We start from the raw sequence: 27,754 nt of genomic DNA, 5'->3' as shown, positions 1-27,754 counted from the left end.
AAGTTGCTACATTGTACAACACAGTATATAGATATAAAAAAACTTTACGGTAACAACAATGCAACGCGACTAGAACAACAAATTTTAACTTGCATATAAAAATATAAATGATTAACAAAAATAAATATCTAAAAACGTAACATAGCATAAAACATAACAGAAACATAACCGTGCATTCTAGCCAAGGAACTGACATGAAATATTTAAATTAAATACCGTCCTTTTCTTTGTCCTTTTTTTTCTGTTGCCCACGTCTCCAGAATTGTATTATAGGTCTAAAATAATTACAGGATCGGAAGGAAACAAATTTTAACCAATTTATTTCATAAAAGTGGACTGACTGTCTAATAAAAATAGAAAACAATGCTGGTGGAGGTTACGATATTTTTGACAATTTGGTTAGGTAATTGTAAATATACTTTTTAATATTTCAGCACCTTGGTATAAGGGTTCGTAGCTATAACATTTACAATATAACGGCAAATTATTTATAATGATTGACCGTATTGTTGTGTCTTCTATAAATATAAAAGTACGAAGATGAGTAATTGAAAACCTTTTATTGGACAAAATGGCAGTTTTGTTGTTATAATATTACCAAAAAAGAGAACCAAACACATATAGGATAAACCAAATCTATATTGGTGCTCAATATGCTTCCCATTGCCTGCACAATGTCTGCCACAATTCTCAAACTCATCTGAGCATATCTTGATCCAATATTTCTCTTACCATCGTATTGTATTCACTCAGTTCGGCTCTTGTCGTCCAACAGTGATGGGGGGGGGGGGGATAAGAAAACAATTTCACAATATGGACGCAGTGATGTAACGTTTTAATGTCAGCTGAGTACACAATTTAGAATGTTTATGTGTATAAGTTTTTTTTAATACTAAAATACAAAACGTTCAGTAGAAACATTGCCACAAATTATTGGAATACTGGCAGTGACTTAAGGCTTTGCACGCAATTTATTAGGTTTTACATGTGTATGAGTACTTCTGGTTCGACTTAATTATATTTCCGACACCAATGTTGAGTTTGCCATGTTGCCACAATTAAGAAACCCTGCCAAAAAGTGTATATTAACGACATTGTAATTTACTACGGTTTGAGAAACGGATTCTGTCAACTGAAATGGGTTTTATAACAGTCTTTGTATACTGCAAGTTAGATGATAATTTTGTCTTTTATATCCAATACTTAATATTTTCTAAAAACTTACAGTTAAATGTATACTTTTATTACTTTTAATTTTCCTGCCTGAGTATTGTTTATTCTCTGTACGACAGTAAGAGTTTAGTGTCAGTAAAATTTGGATTATGAGACAAATATTATCATTAAAATATTGGTTAAATTAATTCAACATATGGCTGTGCAGTCATAAATTAATGTTTACACAGAATAGTTGATTACATGTAACAGGCTCTTTCAGTTAATATTTCGCAACTTCAGAGACCAAGATGAGATTTTTCGCTACTTATATGAGAGGAGCGTGGCCCAGAGGGACTGTCAAAATAAAAAATGGCCTATATTCCTTCTTTCTTTAAGGAGCATTAGTATTGATTTCATTTCGGGTTTCTGAAGTACGATCTCAAATTCAATGATGTTGCTGAAATTTATTACACGAAAGGACTGGTGAACTGAAAGAGCCCATTTTGATATTCGCAATACATAAACATAGAAAAGTTTTTGTTATATGTCAGTAAAATTGTTTTGAATAGTTTACGCGTGAAATCAAAACGAACAAAAATAGGCAGTCAGTCGTAGGTGGTTGGTCAGCGAATGAAGACCTATTGTGACCTGTATTCTGGTGGTAATAATTAGTGTTGTGTTTTGTTTATTATTAAGTGTATTTTTAGAGTTAGTGAAGTTGACAACATGGTGGTAGCGATTTCTGGCTTTTAAGCTAGTTTGTAATTATGTGTCAGGCTAGTTATTTAATTGAAGAAGATATCACATTGGAGATCTCTAAACGTAGTGTAACTGAGTTTTTGTATCACTGAACGATGGAATTATCCGGAAAAACAGGAAATTAACAGGAAAAATCCTGTTTCCATCACAATCCTTCCATTGTCAAAAACAAACATAAAACATACAAAGGCACTTTTTCATTCATGATATTATTAGGATTACATTAAAAGTTGTGTTTATATTAGACCTAAATTAGATAGTATGTATAATTAACTGCGCCGGTCGGCGGAGAAATACATTTTATTCTCACACGTACTTCGTGACAGTCTTGCTGCTGACGTTTTTTAAATTTGAGTCTTTGACAGTGACGTTGTGATGTCGAACAAGGTAAAATAAAACATACAGTTAGTGAGTGTTTCTGTGCAGTATCCGGCAAAGGTAACCTTTGATATAAACGAATTTCGTTGCAAAATGTCATCTTCTGTTCCACTACCGAGAATGAAATCACAAAGTTACTTTGTCACCAACATGAAGGGTCTGTAATAATTTAATCTTGCATGGTCTACTATCAGACGCTACGACTTACGGTGCAAATATGTGCACACGACGAATTTACCTTTGGGATGACTCTGTTGGATGCTAGCCCGATATCGTCTAATTTGACCAGTCGATTTTCCTTACAATAGACAGTCTATGCTCAGGAGGAATTCTGCACTTCGTCGATGAGAGTCACACGTACAATAATCACCAAAAAGGATTTTTGCTGTGCAAACGCCAATTTAACAATGAACTATGAGTAGAGTACGCTATAGCCACATACCGACAATCAAGCCGACTTGACGATTCCCTCTGTTTAACAGTTTGCCGCTCCATCAACATGGTTTACAAGCTGAATAGCTAACATAATTTGATAATTATGCAGTGTTGAAAAACTCCTATATTATAATTCAGCCTACTTTCATATGTTATTAAATATACAGACATATATATGTCGAACTAATGAGTAGAGTACGCTATAGCCACATACCGACAATCAAGCCGACTTGACGATTCCCTCTGTTTAACAGTTTGCCGCTCCATCAACATGGTTTACAAGCTGAATAGCTAACATAATTTGATAATTATGCAGTGTTGAAAAACTCCTATATTATAATTCAGCCTACTTTCATATGTTATTAAATATACAGACATATATATGTCGAACTAATGAGTAGAGTACGCTATAGCCACATACCGACAATCAAGCCGACTTGACGATTCCCTCTGTTTAACAGTTTGCCGCTCCATCAACATGGTTTACAAGCTGAATAGCTAACATAATTTGATAATTATGCAGTGTTGAAAAACTCCTATATTATAATTCAGCCTACTTTCATATGTTATTAAATATACAGACATATATATGTCGAACTAATGAGTAGAGTACGCTATAGCCACATACCGACAATCAAGCCGACTTGACGATTCCCTCTGTTTAACAGTTTGCCGCTCCATCAACATGGTTTACAAGCTGAATAGCTAACATAATTTGATAATTATGCAGTGTTGAAAAACTCCTATATTATAATTCAGCCTACTTTCATATGTTATTAAATATACAGACATATATATGTCGAACTAATGAGTAGAGTACGCTATAGCCACATACCGACAATCAAGCCGACTTGACGATTCCCTCTGTTTAACAGTTTGCCGCTCCATCAACATGGTTTACAAGCTGAATAGCTAACATAATTTGATAATTATGCAGTGTTGAAAAACTCCTATATTATAATTCAGCCTACTTTCATATGTTATTAAATATACAGACATATATATGTCGAACTAATGAGTAGAGTACGCTATAGCCACATACCGACAATCAAGCCGACTTGACGATTCCCTCTGTTTAACAGTTTGCCGCTCCATCAACATGGTTTACAAGCTGAATAGCTAACATAATTTGATAATTATGCAGTGTTGAAAAACTCCTATATTATAATTCAGCCTACTTTCATATGTTATTAAATATACAGACATATATATGTCGAACTAATGAGTAGAGTACGCTATAGCCACATACCGACAATCAAGCCGACTTGACGATTCCCTCTGTTTAACAGTTTGCCGCTCCATCAACATGGTTTACAAGCTGAATAGCTAACATAATTTGATAATTATGCAGTGTTGAAAAACTCCTATATTATAATTCAGCCTACTTTCATATGTTATTAAATATACAGACATATATATGTCGAACTAATGAGTAGAGTACGCTATAGCCACATACCGACAATCAAGCCGACTTGACGATTCCCTCTGTTTAACAGTTTGCCGCTCCATCAACATGGTTTACAAGCTGAATAGCTAACATAATTTGATAATTATGCAGTGTTGAAAAACTCCTATATTATAATTCAGCCTACTTTCATATGTTATTAAATATACAGACATATATATGTCGAACTAATGAGTAGAGTACGCTATAGCCACATACCGACAATCAAGCCGACTTGACGATTCCCTCTGTTTAACAGTTTGCCGCTCCATCAACATGGTTTACAAGCTGAATAGCTAACATAATTTGATAATTATGCAGTGTTGAAAAACTCCTATATTATAATTCAGCCTACTTTCATATGTTATTAAATATACAGACATATATATGTCGAACTAATGAGTAGAGTACGCTATAGCCACATACCGACAATCAAGCCGACTTGACGATTCCCTCTGTTTAACAGTTTGCCGCTCCATCAACATGGTTTACAAGCTGAATAGCTAACATAATTTGATAATTATGCAGTGTTGAAAAACTCCTATATTATAATTCAGCCTACTTTCATATGTTATTAAATATACAGACATATATATGTCGAACTAATGAGTAGAGTACGCTATAGCCACATACCGACAATCAAGCCGACTTGACGATTCCCTCTGTTTAACAGTTTGCCGCTCCATCAACATGGTTTACAAGCTGAATAGCTAACATAATTTGATAATTATGCAGTGTTGAAAAACTCCTATATTATAATTCAGCCTACTTTCATATGTTATTAAATATACAGACATATATATGTCGAACTATGAGTAGAGTACGCTATAGCCACATACCGACAATCAAGCCGACTTGACGATTCCCTCTGTTTAACAGTTTGCCGCTCCATCGACATGGTTTACAAGCTGAATAGCTAACATAATTTGATAATTATGCAGTGTTGAAAAACTCCTATATTATAATTCAGCCTACTTTCATATGTTATTAAATATACAGACATATATATGTCGAACTAATGAGTAGAGTACGCTATAGCCACATACCGACAATCAAGCCGACTTGACGATTCCCTCTGTTTAACAGTTTGCCGCTCCATCAACATGGTTTACAAGCTGAATAGCTAACATAATTTGATAATTATGCAGTGTTGAAAAACTCCTATATTATAATTCAGCCTACTTTCATATGTTATTAAATATACAGACATATATATGTCGAACTAATGTCTGTGTATAAATTACGTTACGCAATATAGTCACTTTGAACATTGTTAAATTAAAAAATAGACTCTTTTTGGATGTCACCTTTAGTTAGAAAAGGGATAGAATTTAGGATTTTAAGCAGGGATATCAGAAGCTTACCACCATCCTTGTGGTTCTGACATACAACTGGCCTGACCTCCCATGATTGACATGTGTTATTAGATTATTTAATAGCACATTCTGAGCAAAACATAATAAGAGAAACATTTGCAATAATTCAGAACGAAAATTATGTATGTATTATGTAAATAATTATTTACAATCGAAGAAGGTATAATGAGCTATGTGTGGTCATACTGGGCGTTGATTGATTAACTTCAGCCAACCACGATACCTCCCCGTGCCCTAAAACTCGACTGTGAAAGTTGATTATAATTGTTAGTTTCTGTCTAACATCTGTTGACTCAATTTGTCTCATTACAACGAGGATGAATATCTCAATAATTTACTTATACTAACCGTGTGACAAGTGACAGGAAAACATAAATGACATTATTTAATAACAAGAATTAAAAGTAAAAGTACAACTCAGCATAGCAGATCTTAATTCATACTAGCCGTGTCAGATATTTTGGTATTTTACCTTTTGAGCTTCATTGTTAAATTGTTAATTAAAAAAATAACACTTGAAATTGTTTTTATATTAATGCTAATATGTTAAATTGTAATGAAAACCCTAATAATAGTGCAGCGCTGTGGCCAATAGCACGTTGTAGCGGATACGGCTGTTATCGCAAGATCACGGATTCAGCAACGCCGAGCGTGGCTGCTGCTTGGATGGGTGACCGCTAAGCGATCTTGTCCTTGCAAGCAGCCCGTACACAAATATATAAGGTAATTCCCATATATAGTAGACTTTTTTCAAATAAAAAAGTTTTATTAATCGGAAAGGCAAGAAGATTTTTATGTCTAGTATTATGATTATTCTTATTTTTGTATTAGTAGTGTGAGCATTTTAAATTTTTAAATAGCGGTCGGCAGCTCTCTCTCAAATTTGCACCAACCATTGCTCTCAGAACTGCTTTTTGGGCTATGAAAACTTTTTCAAAATCAGGAGATGAACCCCAGAGTACAATATGGAACCAACTATACTTGTACTAACTTTTATTCTACACTTTTCACTAATACATGGCCACCCTGTCTACAAATCCCTAGAGAGTTATGCAACAGTGACGTATAGGGGATCACCTATTGGTGCAGTCAAACACACTCACTGTACTTGATCCTGAAGCAATATAAGGTGTTTCAGCATGACGTTGCTGATACCACTACAACGTACCCGTTATGTCTGATAAGACTTCTTTAGTATTTTTAACGCAATATCGACCTCACTATCTCGTAATGGTTTGTGAAACTAAACGTTTAAAAGTGGATTATAGCTCATTAACGTCTCTTACAAAATGGAAGTAACGCGCGAGCTGAGCACAAAGTTAGCCTCGTTTCCTCCGTAGCGTTTATTACTGCTCAAAGTTCACGACATGAATGTGTAACGAGGGCCATGTTGTTTTTGTTTCTCGTTTTCCTGTCTTCTTGTGTCTCTTCCACATTAAAATGTCGCTATATATATCGAGTCGTCATTCATTTTTATTTAATAAATGTTTCTCTGTGTTAACGATGGCAAGTCATTTTAAATATAAAAAATTATATTAGTGGACCTTATAGCGACAGGTTCTTCTTAAAATTATGTTTTTGTACGCTTGCCTCTCCGTCTGACCGTCTGCCTGCCTGTATGTGTGATAACTCTTGATAGTAATGTCCTAGAGAATTGAAACTTGATACAGGTTCCTCTTGATTCAAGGAAACACTCTACTAGTTTTAGGGTCTAGAGTTTAAAATCATTAATCAAGGAAAACGTTACAATAACTTTTTTAAAGACTGTCGTCACGTTCTGGTGGATCTTTCGATATTTCATTATATCGGTGTATTATGTTTTGCATTCAAATCGTATTCTTGAAGTTAACAAAGTTTTAGAGAAATTTGTTTCATGCTGCGCTATTGCTGCGTGTTTATATAAATTTATCACATTTTACTTTGAAGAAACAATTACTTTGTGTCAACAGCTCAAGCGAAGCGACGGGTCATTTCGTCAACAGCGGTGGAACGTTTTACCTCTTAGACACACTGGCCGAGCTAGTCTGTATTTTAAAATTACATGACATAAAAACTTGGTTGATAATTAAAGTGTCAATAGTTAACATTAAGCTGTACAATGTGATGTAAGAATTTATATTTGTCGTTGGATTTTTCACTAATAAAGTCAGATTTATCATTGAACATAATCCGAATATGTACAGTCCAATACATCCCAATGCTTTCAAAAGCATGTTGATTGTGAAAAGTTAATTACTTGTTGAAAAGCTATAATGGTTCCGCCATTGTGATGGCTTTTTTCTAACAATCACGAGTAATAAAATTGTAAATATAATTGTGATTTTCTTTACAAAATGGTCTTTTCTTCACTAGTTTTATTAAAACCTGTATCGGTATTTCAAATCGCCATTTCTTTCAATTTTATCCTCTCCTTTTTCAAAAGAAACCAGTGTTATGAATTCAAATGTCAAATACTTTAAACCTCAAACATTTACTGCCCCTGTTAACTTGTCGAACACATGTTCCACTTCAACTATTTACTTCAAACAGTCTAAACCTATGTCTAACTGAGGCATGTATCTAGGTCCCTTGTAGGCCGGTGGATTGCTTAGTAAACGTTGTTCTAGTGAGATTACCTGTTTACCGTAACAATATGTTTCGAATTGGCAACTTATTACGTGACACATACTTCAACAATATGGCTCGAACTTGGAAGCTCGTTTATCAGCACAAATTTACCGTAACAATATGTATCAAACTTGAAACTTATTACGTAACACATATTTCAACAATGTAGCTTCAACTTGAAAGCTCAGTTATCGGTTCAGATTTACCTAAACAATGTTGTTCTAACTTGGAAGCTCGTTTTGGTTGAACAGATTCACTTCGGAAACACTTTTGAAATGTGATGATATTTGTTCCAGTGTACAATTTCGGTATTTCTGGCATATTCCGGTTTTCTCAGTTTTGTGTATTTAGTCGGAAATTCAAAGTGGGTAATTGCCTCAAACATCCTAAATACCTTCCAGCAGTTTCATTACAACTATAATGGAAAGAATATCTCATGTGGTGTTTTAGTTAAAGAAGAATTTTGAATAAATATGCTCGCGCACACGTATTGAACATTATGGATTTGTGAATTCTCATTCTGTAACTTGTCCAGAATTCTTACTATTTGTCTGTAAACAGTTGGCCCAAGTGATCAGTTTTCGCGACAGCATCTCCTCCAAACTTCCTCAGTTTTATATATTTATATCTACCATTCGTAGTCATCAAACCTTGTTTTGCATTATCTCCTTCTTTTACCGTACATCGATAACATAATTATATCCATTTTATCAAGGTACATATTTCCTTGTATTATAACCTAATATTATTAAATTACATGATATACTTTAATGATAACATATTTTTCCACTACATACGTTACGTATGGCCTTATATAAAGTCATATATGAACAGCTATCTATGAATAAAATTACAAATAGTTTCAGAGAAACAAATCTATACTCAATTCGCAATTTAGAGTTCAACATAAATTACCAAACAAATCGAAAGACAATTTGAGTTCGTTGGAAAACCCACAAGTAGTAAACAAAATGTCAAATAAAAGACAAGAATTCCACAAATTGACTATCCAGGAATTTAAAACTCCGGTTTTTTTTGAAGCTATAGAAAGAGTGTTCTAGTATGCATGTATCCTAAAAAAGTTTATATCCTAACGATAATAAATATTATAACAATTTTCGAGTACACGAAAATGTTTTGAAAATAAATTATTATTTCATTTGTCTCACAATCTAGCCAATGGCGTAGTGTGGCGGTTATTGCAAGATAATCGGATCAAGCAAAGTTGAGCGTGGCTGCTGCTTGGATGGGTTACCGCTGAGCGATCCTGTCCTTGCAAGCAGCCGCCTGCCCTGCTGTTGGAGACGGTTCGGAAGTCACCTCTAAGTCATTGGTCCCCAGGTTAATTGTTAGAGAGGTCTTCTTAGCCCTAACTTTGCGTGGTAAAATAATACATCTTTTCTTTACAATCTACCTGCTTCTTCCGACTGAGCCGGAAGGACTATTTTGAAATACTTTTGACTCCTGTATCCTCTATGTACTATTTACTGACAAGTTTTTTCTTATGTTACAGACCTTCAGGCATGGGTTCCCGTATCAACCTACAATCTACCTGCTTCTTCCGACTGAGCCGGAAGGACTATTTTGAAATACTTTTGACTCCGGTATCCTCTATGTACTATTTACTGACAAGTTTTTTCTTATGTTACAGACCTTCAGGCATGGGTTCCCGTATCAACCTACAATCTACCTGCTTCTTCCGACTGAGCCGGAAGGACTATTTTGAAATAGTTTTGACTCCGGTATCCTCTATGTACTATTTACTGACAAGTTTTTTCTTATGTTACAGACCTTCAGGCATGGGTTCCCGTATCAACCCACGGCGGTGGCGTTCGACCCCATACAACACCTGCTGGCCATCGGCACCAAGGCTGGCTCCCTTAGACTGTATCCTTTTACAACAACGAATATAAGAAACATAAGAAGAGCGCTAGAACCCATACACATCCGATATACGACTAACATTGAATAGGGCATTGATAAAATGTGGCGTAAAACTATAGAGAATGTCCAATGTAACATAGTTAAAAATATTATATACCTTCTAAACTTCTACTAAATTTTTAGTACTTTGTCATAAAATCAATCTTTTGTAGTATCCAGAAGTATCCAATCCCAAAATTACAACGTATTGCATCGTTCTATAAAATAACATGTAAAAACTCAAATATATTAAGTATACGGCTTGTTTGAAGTACGATGCTTCATTTAAATTACAAACTACACGTTTTTAATAACACGTGTATTTTGCTACGGCGTGAGGAGCGGATAAACAACACATTGCACTCAACGAATATTGAGCGATAATGTTGAATCGTTGAGTAAATATTCCTGTCAACAATGGCTAATAATAAACATTATTTGTATTTCCATTGTATTCTTGACAGTGATATCGATGAATGTTAATATCGGCAGTTCACTGTATCGATTATTGGCAGTTATTAAAATCGCGTACAAACTCCCAAATACGAGTACACCGAACCGTGATTGCAATTGCATCTCTCTTAAGTCCTTGATACATCTATCTCCCTTTCCACATCGATGGCCAACCGTGGACAACAGATGTTGATCTCCGATACAGGTAAGATCTTTACATAATCTTAATAGATGTAATTAATTTTAAAGTACAGTAGCTTACTTTGTGTACTCGTGAAAGAAATTTCTATAACATTCAAAATCGTGGTTACATGAAGAATACAATGGTGAAAATGCGTTTTTTTTCAAGTTATTGTTCAACCAAATGTTGTAAGCGAAGTTTCTGGATGAATATATTGTTGTGGGTGAGTTTTCTATACACCGAAAACGTCCGTATGTTTATTATCCGTAATTACCAAAAATGAATAACTTAGAGGATGGTCATGACATCGGCTCAGATTAGTAAAATACCCTTCTAATTGAACCTATTAAACCCGGAGTCGATCAGTGCTCTTTCACCAAACTAAGGAACTGGTTTATAAACATTTAACCAGTAAACTTCAACCATTTTATTATAAACTTTATTGTTGAGAGTAGGCTTAATTGTTTCTTGGTGGGACACAATGGAAACCTTGCCAACAAATTTAGACGTTGATTGTTAGTTTCGTTCTTTTTAATTGAATAAGTGACACAATAAATCACAGTTTATAAATTAGTTTAACAAAAGAAAAGGACGACAAACTCTGGATAAATATCACAGAACATATATGTTTTTAACAATTTTTATAACATTTTTCATTTTAATTATATATTATATATAATACAAAACCAACCCTCGAATTTCTTTAAATATAGCCAAAATTTTCTTATCCGCGCCTAAAAAACAAAATTAATTACGAAAAGTAGCCGATTTAGTTACAAAATCTCTAAAGTACCGGAATAACTGATTCCTGCCCCTTAGATCTACGAGCACATACTTCTACCCCTCGTACATCTTTTAAATATATTAGAGATATGTATTTCTAAAACGTAATATTTATTCGATATAAGGTAAATAATAAATTTAATTAATAGTGTTTATGTCTTTTTAGATTGATACAATATTTGAAAACGTTTCTTTTCAATGATGTAAATGTTTTCCAGAAACACTTGTTTCTAAACATCACTGCAGCTTGCACACTACATATTATTAGAAATGTGAAACCAATAGTGTAGACATACGTTTCACTGTAGAGTCCGGTAGAAAGTAGACGCAGCTTACGGGGAGATAGTAAGTTTGTTAACTCCCCTCACTTCCTGTCTACCGCGAACATATTCCTTCCATTCCAGTAAACTTGCCGACCGAATGCGGCAAGTTTGCCGCAAGTTTACAGGATTACCAGTAAAGTGACCGAAGCGTAACATATTCGTATCGCTATTTTCTCAAGTTATTTAGTTGTTTGCATTTTACCAGTGGTTTATAGTCAAATACTATTAAATATAATAAAATAAAAGTTCCAGATTTCGAACATTGTTTCTTGTCAATATTATTATGTGAATGATATTTTCGAAACTCAGTAAATTACGCCATCAATAAGATGTAATGTCAAAATCACTTTGATCAAAATAATAATTATAAAAAAAATTACATAACAGGACCAATGGCGTTAGTAGATCTTAAAAATGTTTAAAAGAGTACAATCTTTTCTTTTTTTAAATACTCCCTCTAGATCCCTCTACTCTTCCAAATTAAATTAATGGTAATTAGAAAAAATATGAGGTTTAATTAATTACATGCATCCAACGTTTTATAAAATTGGATGAACTATTAAATAATAAAAGAGAATAAAAACACCTAACATTTAATCATAAGCTTAATTAGTACATACACATGCAGCGAAATTGGCATTAAATAATAATGAGAAAGCCAGTAATAACGTGAGTAATAACACATAAGCAGTAATATTTCACTTATGAACTAAGCAATATTAATAACTATAATTAAATACAGAATTTGAATACATAACGTAAATTTAATTATGTAAACATATTACACTTAGTCGGAGACATTGATCAATACCTTTTCTTAGGTCATAGGTCACTACTGTCCTAAATTGTTTGGTTTATTAGAAAGAATGCTTTGTTTACTTTTCTTCTTACTAATAATGTTAATTTGAGATTCTGTAAAATGTATTTGATTTGAAATGAGAGGAAAAGGTGCAATATTTCAAATTGTATTTTCCAAGAGGTATGGTAAATGTAAGTATATTAATGAAATGTTATTACTTCTATGGAAGTTTCCAGTGCCGGAAACAAGCTATATTGTTTATTAATCCAAATGAAATTCGTTATTCAACAGTCTAAACGCACCCTTATCATAATCACACTGTTTATAACGACCATTTAAATAAACAGTATTTGCATAACATTGGTGTTGTGATTGATATTGTATAATATTTCAGTTTTATTTTTAAATACATTCTAATTGCGAAACAAAACTGCAGGATTAATGTTACTCCCATCGTTTTTGTAATCGAACACTCCAGTTGCACATAAGCTCGATAGTAACAATGCGTTGAATCTCTAATGAAACAGAAGTGGATGGAATTCATGCATAATAAAGTGGAAACCCCACGTGCTCGGTGTTTGAATCTAATTTACGATGTACGAGCTATAAACGTTCTTGTTTTATCCTCAATCGTATTTCCACGATTGTCTTCTTAACTACGAAATTTGTACCAAATTGTTTCTGTATAAATATTTTGCTTTCCCACTCCAAGTACGCTTTCCTGTGTTTTATTTTCGTGTTTATTGCTATACTAGGTGCTTCTGTAAGTCTTTTAACTGTGTTTATAAATAGAGTCTTCAGAACTAAGCTTATTGTAGTTTAAATTGTTACTAAACAGGTTTTATATGATCTCTGGGAAATCATAAATCTACAACAATAACTTCTTAACGTAGAATCGGCATTTTACAAACTATTTTTTTACGTGGCTAAGAACATAAATGGAAGCAACTTTGTAAGCAAGCATAAAAAAAGAAGAGACGATGTGGTGGGCGTTGTTACCAATACTTCTGACTCATGTTAAAGGTGGTTCAATGTAGTTTAAATTTAGGTATTGTAAAAATCTTTTCCTTTCAATATAAGTTCAAATAAGAGAAGTAGAAAATATTGTTCAACAACGAGGAATTACAGTAATTTAAAGTAGGATATTTGGGACTTGAATCTGGCTTAGATACAAACGGCCGAAGAATTTTTACATTATGTATTCGTAGTACCGTACATGGGTTATGGCTTCAGGGAGTGATTTTTGATTATGTATTACTTTATTTTTTTTTTTACAGCATGTATTTTCATTCCTTCAGTCATCGTATCTCGGTTTTCTTGTGGTCTGAATATAAAATACCGTAAAACTATGTTTCAAATACCTAAACTATCTCTTAAAAACACACATTTCATGTCTCCATAAAAGGTATTTTAAAGGGTTGTAACCAAAATATTACAAAAAGTGGATAAAATATTCCAAAGGAAAATATATTAAAACACTTAGATTGCTCCTCCATTATCTCTGATTAAAGTTATCAACTTATCATATATCAAATATATTGAATATATTTGAATTTAAAAGTGTTAAATATGTATTATTTCTTTGATATGATATGATAGATCAGGTGTAATTGAGCTGTTTTGTAATGATATCAAAGCTCAGTATGTGGAGTACAGGTGAGAAAACTCCAAAGAGAAGAGTACAAAAATTAAAACTGTACAACCAATTGAGATTTAACAGTTTATAAAAAGTTTAAATGCATAAATTATACAAATTTATACAAAATTATACAAAATGCGATTAAGGTTAAACCCAATAAAAAATAAAATCTAATTAATGAATTGATCGAATAACTCACCAAATCCCAATCGACAAAGGAACAATTCGCAGTAAAAAAAATAACTCAAACATATACCTGAGAGTTAAAATTGGTTTGGAAAAAACATTTAGTTTAAAACTTTATGTAATTTCATTGTACACGTATTATGATGTAAATTATGAAGACAAAGTTAAACTTTGATAATTGCTAGAAATAAAGGCCTTATTTATTTATTTGAGTTATCACCAAATATTCTTCTCTTCCCTATTTGTCAAAAGTATGATTTGACGTAATCCTCAGGAAGGTGTTTCATCAGCGCGGTAACAATGCAGCAGCTGAGGTAGGCACAGTGAGAACGTGTCCTGACTGGATAATAGCCTCCCCGGAATATTACATTACATCACTTTTCCTTCCACTCTTTAAATAACTTGTTTTGTCAACTAAAGCTTAATTAGGGATAACAGTGTATGTTGTGAAATACTGTACGTATTTATTGATTTAAATAACAAGTCTATTGGCGTTTTTAACTTGCTAGATGAGATAAGTACACAATAAACTGTTTTCAATTTTCATTACTTTATTTAACACAATTATTAAGTTTCTCACGCAGCATTAACAAACAACATTGAGGCATAATTTATTTCACGATGTTTATTATATGCAGTATAAACGTGTTTTATTTCTTCGGTATAGAATATCTTACAAATATACTCGTACAGTAACAAACTATGTGCGCCTTTAAGACGAATTTCAGCGCATTCGGGAATGAAATTTATTTTCATCCTGTGCTAGGTATTGTATTGACAAAGAAGTTTCTCTTCATGACCACTTCCTGTTTACGGTTACTTCCTGTTTAAATATTTAATATTCTGCATATACATTTCTCACACTTTGTTCTTAAGTTAGGCTTCTGTTGACTATAGATATCTTTCCACAAAGAGGTGAAAATATCTCAAAATATTAATTGGTTTAGCAAATATTCGATGGGGTGTGAAACAAAAACATAGATGACAAGTCGTTTCTTACTCCTATTGTTTGCATTATTAAAAACACAATTTTAATAAAGAAATTGTGGCGGGCAGGAGTATTTTTTTCTCTTCTGATTGTGTCCCGTTCTTTAGAGCGAAGTCGTATCTTTCTCAATTCTCGACTACGATGACTAGAGGTAATTTTACGATACTCACTACTCTAAAAAGTTATATGCAGTTTTAGGAGCCGAACTGTGAGAGATTTGCATGAATGGTGGACATAAAGACAGCATAATTCCTTCTGTTATTGTCATGGCGGAGATTTGAGGTATATTTCTCGGCGAACTATCGAACTCTGCCGTAAAAGTCTAATCGGTGACGCCTTGAAAACTTAGATTATTTTCTTGGAACAATCACATGTAAAGAGATTTAACGTTACAGTTCATTTCTCATCTTAACCTAGAATTCATAGCGTTATCATTAAAACTCTTGCGCCTTATGTAGGCAATTTGTAGAAAACCTTTGTATTGTTTCTTGTAACTTCCCTGATGCTCATTTATGTCATTCAGTCAGTGAATCCATTCCACTCGTTCAGCAATATCACATCAGTGGTCGTTATCGTTTGTATAAGATCTTGTATCAGTGCCCTTTTGGGGATGGAGAAGTTGTTAGACATAAGGATTCGAGCTTTCGATATCACTGCTTCGACTATTGCTATGCTGAAGAAGTAATAGTCGTAATTACGTGATATTGTCAACAACTTTGACACTGTATAAAGCCGCGATGCCTCTCAGATGGGCTAAACCCTACTAATGGGGTTCAAATATTCCAAACTTCAATGTAAGGATGTTACTTGTTATCAGCCACTTATTCAACTCTGGTGTCCTGTATGAAGTTGGGCATCGAGATTGTTGACAAGACTCGAACCGTTACAGTCTGTAAACGCATGAGAGTTTTACGGCGCAGCACCCAGAATTTGAGACGATATGTCTTTGTCTTTGATATGCCAGATTTTGAGGTTTCTTTCCGACGTGGGTTTCTTGACAGGGACTGTCTTAGACTTACAGAAGAAAGATGCCATCGTAGTTGTGCCATACAGTTATGTTACTCATGCATTTCTTATCGGTTGAAAATCATATTTGTAAGATTACAGAAAACCCGTTTACTTGCCTCCCACCGATACGTTCAATCAAAAACACTCTTTCTACAAAAAGATTACAAAATTTCTCTCAAGAACTGTGTTCCAGACATGGACAGTTCCAACCACTACATACGTGCCCCACGAGTAACCCGACAAACTTCTCAGGTGGGTTCCTCTCATCAAAATAATCAAAACGTTCAATAAACATATGCCCGGAAATGCTTTGTTTGAAGAGCTTCGCCTGAATGCCTAGCATAGAACGGAAATAAAGCGAAAGTGATTTTTATGCCGTAAAGATAGTTGTTAAATTTATCGGATTTGATTTAAAATGAACTGAAAAATTGAATAAATTACGTCCCAGACCTGTGAGACCACCCATTTTTGAGAAATCAGACAAAATATGCAAAATTCCGTCTCGAAAAACATTCTTTGATTAGGTTTTAAGGGGATTCACCACTGAAAATAATGAAAAAATATGAAATTTTCAAAAAAAGTTTTTTTGTCATATTTTGTTATTTGGAACCTACTGAACAAAACCATAGTATCCTAAGACCTATATTTTAACCCTAAGTATGAAAAAATAACGTTTTTTGCAAGCGCGTCAATGTCCAAAATTTCATATTTTTACTAGATACCTTATTTTTTACTAAAAATATCATAATTTATTTTATAAATTTCATTATAAATATGTAAACCAGATATTTAAATCTAGTTTAATACGCATATCAATCATTGTACTGTTTTATCTTCATTACTCTATGCTGAAGAAGAAGAAGAAGTAGTAATAGAATAAAAACAAAACAATTTGTGTTCTGTCATCTGTTATTCTACTGTTGAGTTTCAGGCTGTTTGTTTTGAGTGAAGTTTAGTTCATTTTTATGCCATAAAATATGGGAAGAGTCAAAAATACAAAAAAAAATGTTGCTAGAGAAATAAGGACAATATTGCAAAGCGGTATGAGGTGCAACTTGCAACCTACGTCACCGACCGAACTCTGTTTTATTTTACAATGTATATATAAGTATATTTTATTGAACACTGACATAATAATATGACCTAATATTGATGTATAATACAACCTTTTGACCTAATATATTGTGTAAATTTATTTCAGAACCATAAACTAAAAAAATATACGTGATATATTAGTGTTGAACCTACGTTTACTTTCTATTGCAGTTTTCCGAAAGTTTGAATTTCGATAAATTTTCAGACAAAAATCGATATATCTTGGGAACTAATTGAGATAGAAAGTTCATATTTTTACCACATATTAAGTAGATCTTTTTCTAAATATTTAGGTAGAATTACATATTTAGGTATATATGATGAATAGAAACATAATGTTATATATACGCATGTTTTTCTTTTTTTTTAAGTCTAAAGTTTACTAAATTATTTTATTAAAACGACTAATGCTACCATGATAAATCTACCTAAATATTTAGATTAGATCCATATCTTCAAAATTAGACCATAAGTATTGCAATATGTTGGATAGTTTCTTAGATATATCAATTTTAAATATGGTCTGAAAAACGCGAAAAACCCCCGTTTTTATTCGCTGTAGGCTGTATGTGACAACTATTTGGCCGTTTTATATTTTTGTATTTTTTGTTAGCCTACTACACACTAGAAAAAAATGGATAAGCTATTTTTATTGTGTATTTAAAAAAAAGTATGTTTTCAGTGGTGAATCCCCTTAAGTACATCAACTACATTAAATTGGCAATAAACACGCAAACTGTTTAACCAAAAGTGTTAGAGAATTTATTTCCGAGGAGAATAATGTAAAATATGCTAATAATAAACAAACACAATGTTTTAAAAATTAATACTAATTGAAATCAACACATATGAAAAATAAGACAGAAAATGCAATATCTGTTTATTAAATGAACATTCTTCGTAACAACAAAACATTGCAAATGTTTATAATTATCCTATATTATATAATTCCCTTCGGAATTAAATTCTCTAACACTTTTGGTTAAACAGTTTGCGTGTTTATTGTATAACACACCAATGAAAAACGGAATAGTTTGGGATATAGTTTATCTTACCGTATAGTGCATCATGTCGTGCTATAATGACGTCATGATGACGTAGGCTGGGATCTATTTCATGAAGGCGTAGGATTTTTTGTGTGTTTTAAATAATTGTCAATTAAGTTTCCAGTTTCTGTAAAATAACCTAGAAATTTCAACACGTTATTTTTGCACTCTGTACAGTGTCATCTAACTTAAGTCAAAACACAAAGTTATGTACATTTTTAAATGGAAAGTTGTTTACAGTATTTTGCTAGAAATAGTAGTGAAATTAGACAAGTTAATGAAAAGCCTTTACATTTTAATTTTATAAAAGAATGCAAATAATATAGATGCGATGAAATTAATTTTCAAAAAGGGAGTATTTTATTATGGAGTGGAAAATAGCAAACAATAATGAAGTGCCTGGCAGCACTTAAGGGGCAACGAGATTTTCATTTCACTGTACTTGTACGTTCCGGTATCAATGTTGTTACAAAGGCCAACCCACTTACGTTGCCGGCGGCTTTGCACTGTTTTTATTTCATAATTAAATTTTCTCTCTTAAGTTTAAATAATACTAGCCTGAATGCCCTCCAAGCAGTTGTAGAAAATTTAAACGAATTTTCATATTTCTAATACTCACAAATAGAAAATGGCTCCAGACCACAATTTTGAGTCCCTTTATCTCGTTTTACCCCGGATTATTTATGTGTCTGGCGGCTAGTTTCAAGTGATTCAAGCTGAAAAGCTATGACTAATTAATTTATCAATTAGAATTTTTAAATATTTTAGTTTTAGCCCAAAGTGTCTCCCACTTTAACCTTTACTAAAGCATTTGTGCACCTATTTTCTAAACTACTCGTACTCACGTATTTTGATACAGTTTTCACTATCAGCTTCTGTATGAACTAGGGCATTTTCCTAGATATGATACACCAATATTTTAATCATAGAAAGTAGAGAAACGTTTGCATAACGCAAAAATTTATATATTCGAGAATTAGGGAAAATAATTATAATATTTACGAAATGTAATTTAAAGTTAACTGGGTTAAATGTAATTCTGTTAACACTTTCAGCTGAATTTCACTTAAGAGACTGTAATATTTATGTACATTTAAATTGTGGAATATTTTTAATATACTTTGATTGATCATGTTGGAAAGACGAAGTTACTATCTAATTTTACTATATATTGAACCAGTGATGAATTTAAACCATCTAATGCATTGGAAATACTATGTAAACATTTTGAATGACATTTTTGCTTAAGCTTTAGAAAAACAAAGGGCAGGCACTTTCTTACTCTTATACCGGAAGGAGAACACAAGCGACGGAAGTATTTGCTTTTTGACCGAAGTGGTATTTTTAAGATTATGTATGCATATATTTTCTGACAGTATTGTATCTGAAGATCTCAGGCTAGATTTTCTGAACATGGAAAATAAATCAGAAAAGGATACGACTGGAAGATTATATGTGAATTATTTTTATGTGTCTTTATTTTTTGCCTACTCATCGGAGCAAGAACCTGGATTCTCGGTTCAAGAACTCGGAGCAAGTCATGAAAGGACCTTTATGCTGTTTGCTTTAATGACGTAATATTTAGAATTCGTAATGCTGGGCTAGGAATCGCTTGCTGTCAAGATCCGTGTTATATCCACCATAATAAGGCTGGGTAGTGGGCACTATATCTCAGTCGTGGCACAAGGACTTGTTAACACCAAGTAAACTCCAGCTACTCTACAGTCATCCTCCGCAGTACACTAGGTCTCTCAGTTAACCCTTGCACCCAGTATCTCGACATTAACGATTAGTGGTACGCTGCATCTACACATCCATGGGATTGCCCAAATATAATAGTACGTCAATTTTTGCTGTACTCAGATCTCTCTTGATCTTTTATTGAATTCTAGCTCTTATATATATATATATATATATATATATATATATATATATGTGTGTGTGTGTGTGTGTGTGTGTGTGTGTGTGTGTGTGTGTGTGTGTGTGTGTGTGTGCGCGCGCGCGCGCGTGCGTTGCTTTTCTTTGTTCTTGCCGTAAAAATTAGTGCAATAAGCCAAATCTATATTTGTCATCACCCAAAACTCGTAACTTCAATTGGAGATAACTTCTTCAACTCGTAACTTCTTTTTCCTCTTCTTTTCCAATAACAGGGTTTAGGCTGTAGCCTGTTCCATCATCAAAATTTAGGATCCTTTCCACCTTTTCCTGGGTCTTTCTACATTTCGTTGTCCTTCCGATTTCTAATGTAGAACAATTCTGGGTATTCTTCTAGGAGACATTCTGTCTAGATACTGTTCCCATTTCTCTCTACAGTTTTCTATATTTCCTTGTATACTGTCAATATTAGGTTAATTTCTTATTTATGCATTGTGTTATACGTGAATACTGTGCCTCATGCAGCCTTAAACCATTTTAAAATTTAATTTGCAAAGCTTCAATTATGGCATTGTATTTTTTTCGTTACTGTCAAAAACTACTATACGTAAAACGTGACCTGGGTGTGGTTTCATACAATTTTATTTTTGTTTCATTTCTAACTTATTTTGAAGGCTTCTGTTTGTTCTTCCGCATGTTATCTGAAATTTATTAATGCTGTCTGTCTTTATCATATTCATATGTTATACTATGGCCTAAGTAATTAAATTTACTGCTCGTTTATATTGTTAATGCTCGATGTATTCTGATATTAATTGATCTTACAGGCTCTGTTCTTTAAGGGGAGCGCGAACGCCATTTAAACATAATGTTAACTGTGGGACACATTACTCAAAGACTAAAAGAGATATCTAGATGAAAACTTTTACAGTACTTAGAGGACACCTTTTGCTAGGTCGTGGTGAGAGGATTTTTGAGTACAACCAATAATAATATTATTTTAATTTTTTTTTTAATTATACTTTATTTTTTACAAATTTTATTTGATAAAAAAAATCAATATCTCAAACGTTAGTGACTCAATTCAAATATGATCTCACAGGGAACTAGCTTAAGCCCATATAAAGATGTCCTGAAAGTTTCATTGGTCTACCTTTAATACTTTTTTACTTATGTGTCTTCAAAATATTAAAAATGCAACTTTCGGAAAATCAACAAAAACTAAAATAAAATCATATTTTTCCTATTTACTCACATTTAGCGCCCTCCAGCAGCATATGCTGGGTTGTCTGGGTCTTCTGCATCTTGGTACTGGTCCTCAAGTCTCCTTTTAAGCAAGGTCCTGCTCTGTCTGATCTTTTTTTCCAATTCTTCTGCGGCCTTTTCACTTTTATGTATTCGGAATTTGTCTAGGCGATGCATAGCCTCAATGAAGTGCTTACCTAATTGTAGCCCTAGGTGCTCAATTACTTTACATTTGCTTGAATAGCCATCATTGAAAGACAATACAGCATCTTGGGCACCAAATTTTAATGTTGGTAGGCCTACGAAGGTCCTTTTAGGCACACGGGTCCAAATAAGATTATTCAAGGCCTCGTTTGGGTTTTGTGTTTTACCAGCTAAGCATTTTTTTAACAATTCAGGTTTAGAGAGATCTCTAAATATTGGCTTTACTTCTGACATTATGATTTCAGGAAGGTGAAAGTGCTTGTCGTGGTCATATTCTTTGCCCTCACTTTCGAACTTGATGGTTGTCTACAGTCAATATTAGGCCTATCATCCAATTCAGTTTGTTTACTTAGCTTTACAACATTTAACTTCTTTATAGACAACTTCCGTTTACTTCCTATTTTCTTTTTATTACCCATTTGAACACACTTCAAAATAATAATTAGGTAAATCACAACCCAAACACACCACTACTAGTTATTATATTCTCAAATGAATTATTTATCCTCGTAAGACAATAAACACAATCACATAACCAATCACAACAAACAGACTTGTTGAATACTCCAGATGTCAACCTATACTCATGACTGCCAACCTAACAAAACGTAGCAACTGAAAAAAAATAACTAGTAGCACTATAAAATGTAAAATGATGCTAAACACAAATGTTGTTGCAAATATCTGCTAAAAATTACGTTGCAAGCATACATTTAAATAATTTTCTATCTAATTTAGAGCTTTATATATATATATATATATATATATATATATATATATATATATATATATATATATATATGAAGTGTTATATATCACTGGAAAGAGGAATTTCTAGAGAATAATAATCAGAAAATGTATTTAAAAAATTATTTGGCGTTTGGGATGCCCTTAAACGACATTACTTTTATTTTGTTTTCTCATATCCTCATTCAAAAAACATACGCTGGAATTAAAGTCTGTAGAAAGATCTATTTACGTAACATATTATTTGCAGCTTTCAATTTATAATTTTAGAAGACGAGAATACGTAGCATCTAATGAAAATAACATGAGGATAAGGGAGTTACGGTTCGTAAAGAATTCATGGAAGTATTTAACCCTAAGCATTTTCAAGTTCCTGTAGTACTGTATTTAAATATGAAATACCATTTCGGATTTATTTCCAACTGTTTTTGGAACTTCAGGAACCGTGTTGTTCTTTAAATAAAGAGCCCATACAATTTGTCTCGAAAATTTGAGATCCCTGTGTTTATCACGGACATCGAGTCTTTGTCAATTGTTTATCAAAGAAAACACAATCAACAATGGAAAAGAAAGCTGACAAAGAAAACACCGCTGGTAGAAAGCGCCGTGCTACGTTCTGTCTTGCTTTCATCTGTTGAACATCTCACAAAAACCCTTTCACAGTGTAGCAACTGTTGTAGCCCCGTACAATACTGGTGTTCCAGGTGCCGGGATGACAAATTGCCTGTTTACTCCTGAGTGTTCTGTCGTTTACCCAAAAACTTCCAGGGAAAAACTGAAAACCTGTACATAAATATCACGAGATTTATAAATTATGGAACATGACTAGCTAAGGTTTCTACTTAGAAATTGGAAGTAAATATTTAATATTTTCAATTTGGATGGTTTCACTATTGATGGACATTACTGTGTACTGGAAGAAGTATATGTGGACCCCACCCCTTTAGTTTAATAAACAAGGCAGTGTTAAAAAACCATTACGTCATTTTCAAAGTAAATCCTGCACAGTTGGTAACTTTACGGGAGATCGGGGTATTTTCCATTTTGGTACAATCCTGTAAAGAGCAACTGCAAACAAATTACGTTATGGAAAACTATATATTGAGCAAAATCTATTTTGAATGAAAGGCATTTCTAAAGTATAAAATGTTTAGACAATCACACTTGGACTATAGTCTGTACCTAATGAATTAGTCATAAACTGCAAATAATAATGAGGCGTAGAGTCGTCTGAATTATGTTTGGATTAGTTTGATTATGGTTTCTGTTTATGTTTGAAAACAATTACTTTAAGTGTTTATCGTTTTTTATGGTTATTTTTACATGTATTTACAAATTTAGTAGAATGCCGTTCAGTTACTGGATAAGTTATATATACATATGATTGATCACTTGAAATTGGCCAATATACAAGTACCATTAGATTCAGCTAGCCTTCCGTACCCCTCCAATGCAGTAAATGATTCTGTGAACGATTAAAAATAACGTCGCTTCGTTAAAAAAAAAATAGACTTACCCTAAAAGATTTATGTTTAGAAAACCCTTTACAAAATATTCCCTATTCACTTTTCTTTACAAAACTAGATAATACGTTAGCCAAAATACCTCCTTTATTACAATATTGTCACAAAACAAAAACGTCATTGTAGCTTTTGGTATTGTTTTATTACAACAGAACATTGTTATATAATTAGCAAAGGTATTAAATTTATCGGTAATAGTTTTTCACGCCTTGGATAAAAGCGTACAAAACTAGCGGTACTATGCTATTTTAATTTAGAACCACGTATTGGATGTAAACATTATACAATACAATAGTACTGTATTATGGAAAACGCATTTATCGACAATCGTTTTAGCACTACACAGTCTGCTATCGAGTTATACAGGGTGTAAATTAAGTCCTGATATGCCTGGATATATTCCAAACGGATTGAGATATTGATGTACAATCTTCACCATACCTATTAAAATACTTTTTTGGAATTTTTAAAGGATAAGAATGGTCTCCGCTTTTTCAAAGGGTGGCAGAGGGAGGTCACTGTAACTTCTTTTTATAATCCAGTGGAAAATATTTTTACAATCCAAAAAATTCAAAAGAGTATTTTAATTGTTATGTTGAAGATTTTACATCGATATCTCTATCCGTTTGAAATATATCCAGGCGTATGAATACTTAGTTTACACCCTGAATATTAAAAGTGTAGTATTTAATTGGCTGAGCTTCAGCGCAGCCTATGACTCATGGGGCTGGAAAACATTTTTCATTTCTGTTTGTCAGTCCGCACGATATCTCGAAAACGAGCTTACCTATACACTTTAAATTGTGCAAGAACTTTAATTTATATTTGTGGAATACGGAGTTCGTTCTAACATATCTCTCCATGGGATTTGCCTGAACGTTAGCAAATAGTTTACATTGATCTCATGGGTAACCATGATGGTAACTAGAAAATAGTAGAATACATAAATTTGTAAACAAACTCGGTACATACCCGAGATATTCAACTTGTGCCATATTAACACATGTGGCCTAACTTTCCCACCACATACAACATAGTTTTATAGCGACTTGGTGTTTAATCACTGATATGAAACCCAAATTAATGAACAAAAATACTTAATGTATCATGTGGCAAGATATATTGAGAAATATCTTATGTGTAGATTTAAAATTTTCCTCAAAAATTCATGTGTACAAGAAAAAGTTCTATGATGCATCATTATTATGTCAACTTCTTGTATGCAGATTGTCTGTCAATAAATCTGCAATACATCTACAGGTGGTGTGGCCTACTTCTACCTTGTATAACGTAATATACTAAAATTATTTTCATTTTATTGATGAAAAATGAATGTTCAAATATTTTAATGTATTGCAGATATTTCAAAAGTACCCGTGTAATAATAAAAAGTACTTAAGGTGCGGTTGTAAAAAATTAAATGTGTAATTAGGATTATGAAAAGGCTAGCACAAGATTCACATTTTATATGTACATTATTGCATTCGTACAAAATTTTTAAATTAATTAATAAGGGTAGTTCTCTAAGGCGATTTCCCATTGCAATTACACGAAGGGATGTAGTCCATAGGAGATTACGTCAGGCCAGTAATTGAATCTGTATAAGAACATCGAAGTACTGAGTAATCGCCTTAGTTTTCACCCAATTAAAAGCACAGTTTAAGGTGTTAATAAGAAAAGTACACGTTATCGAGCGTCCAAGAGTTCGGAGATTTGTCGGAAAATACAGATAAATCGTAGGATGACAGAAGCCGTATCTGAGTTATGGTCGTGTAAGCTTTTTAGTCCTTTGACAGAAGATTGCTTTATCTGCTTCTGGGTCTTAAGAGATGCGAGTTTTTATTCTCTTTGCGTTTTGCTCGTGCTACACCTGATGGGATGATTTAAGACTTACGTTTATTAAAAATTTACTGAATTTACAATTCGACATATTCATATTTCAACTTATACGTGATAATACATTTTTTTATAGTTCAGAAGTCTTTAAAATTGTTATAACCTTTGTTTTTTGTAATTTTATTATCATCGTCATTTAAGAACCAGCTGTACTGGCAGCTATATTGATTTCAGCACTACCGTGAATAATGTTAAACTTTAATACTCTTTGGACCTTATTGTCAGTTTTAGAATATCTCATTTTGAGGATATGATAAATTAACAACTAAATGTTTTTCGATATTTGTATTATATACTGAGAAGAAAATCTCAAACCTTTTATACTTTTGCATTTAATTAATCAAAAAGAATACACTGTAAAAGAAAACCTAGAATGCGTTTGTTATCGTCGTTAAATGTGTATTAATTGTGTCTTTAAAATTAAACACATCCCATAATTCTACGACCAAAAATAATAGCATAATAGTTTTTAAAGTTTAACATTGTCTTATGGTTAAAACCCAAGGTCTTTTCACTACAACAGGTTATAGGGAATTAAGGAAACTAAGGAATTATAATAAAATACCAATGGTTTTTTCAGTTTCAAAATTAAATAAATATACTCTGTTATTTGATAGTTGATAGTAAAATAACAGTACAGACAGCGTTAAATAAAAACAAAGAGGTCAAGGCACTACGCGAAGATAACGTAAAATCCAATTAAAATCATCGTAAGTACCAGAGTAGGGGGGAGGGGTTTCCAACTACGTTAATAAGAAACAATCACAAGTGAATAGAGTTGAAAGCCGAGTAGTAATATAAATGCAGTTTCCAGGAAATACTTGACTAAAGTAGTTTTACACTTGAAATAATTGGAGCTTGTCCTTTCATCAGGTGATCTTGAAAGGTTCTCAAATAATTAAAAATGATGAAGACTAAAGTAATAATGACAGTCATAATTCAAGTTCACGTTAAAGACGGCTTGAGTCTCTTTATTGGTACTAGAGTTTAATAATGTAATTATCATCCGGTGCCGCCCCGCGCCGTGGAGTATTTGAACTCCGTTAAGACTAATAGTCATAAGCGGATTATATCCCTTCGGTACTAAACTCTTCCGTCTTAACGATGTCGATACGGGAAACTCTACATTTATTCAGGTTTTCACAGTATTTTGATTCTTTTATTTTACATAATCATTATATGTTTTAACCAATCGTGTCCCTCTATAACATTTTGTATTACTATAGTTTATATAGGCTGTCATGACCGAAAGGTGCACTAAATGCAAAAGAGAATATTTCCGCAGAATATTGTAGATAGGCAACTGAAGTAACGAGTCTGTAAGCTAGTAATAACTACCACTGAAAGGTGCATTAGCTACAAAATAGTGCATTTTGGGCAGAATGTTGTAGATATGCAACTGAAGTAACGAGTCTGTAAGCTAGTAATAACTATCACTGAAAGGTGCATTAGCTACAAAAGAGTGCATTTGGGCAGAATGTTGTAGATATGCAACTGAAGTAACGAGTCTGTAAGCTAGTAATAACTACCACTGAAAGGTGCATTAAATACAAAAGAGTGCATTTGGGCAGAATGTTGTAGATATGCAACTGAAGTAACGAGTCTGTAAGCTAGTAATAACTACCACTGAAAGGTGCATCAGCTACAAAAGAAAACATTTCCGCAGAATGTTGTAGATAGGCAATT

At 33.0% G+C, this 27,754-nt stretch overlaps 1 protein-coding gene across 9 annotated transcripts in view; it reads left to right on the top strand.

The window, feature by feature from the left end:
- Positions 1 to 27,754, top strand: part of LOC124360103 (syntaxin-binding protein 5) — a 698,891-nt gene that overhangs the window by 419,742 nt on the left and 251,395 nt on the right. For all 9 annotated transcript variants that reach the window (XM_046813426.1, XM_046813425.1, XM_046813422.1 and 6 more), the window contains exon 2: positions 9,944 to 10,041. In XM_046813426.1, the coding sequence (XP_046669382.1) occupies positions 9,944 to 10,041 (98 nt within the window). The remainder of the gene's footprint in view (positions 1 to 9,943; positions 10,042 to 27,754) is intronic.

This window comes from Homalodisca vitripennis, chromosome 4 (genome assembly GCF_021130785.1).
Source record: "Homalodisca vitripennis isolate AUS2020 chromosome 4, UT_GWSS_2.1, whole genome shotgun sequence".
Taxonomy (NCBI): domain Eukaryota; kingdom Metazoa; phylum Arthropoda; class Insecta; order Hemiptera; family Cicadellidae; genus Homalodisca; species Homalodisca vitripennis.
This window is presented reverse-complemented; position numbering and strand designations above follow the sequence as displayed.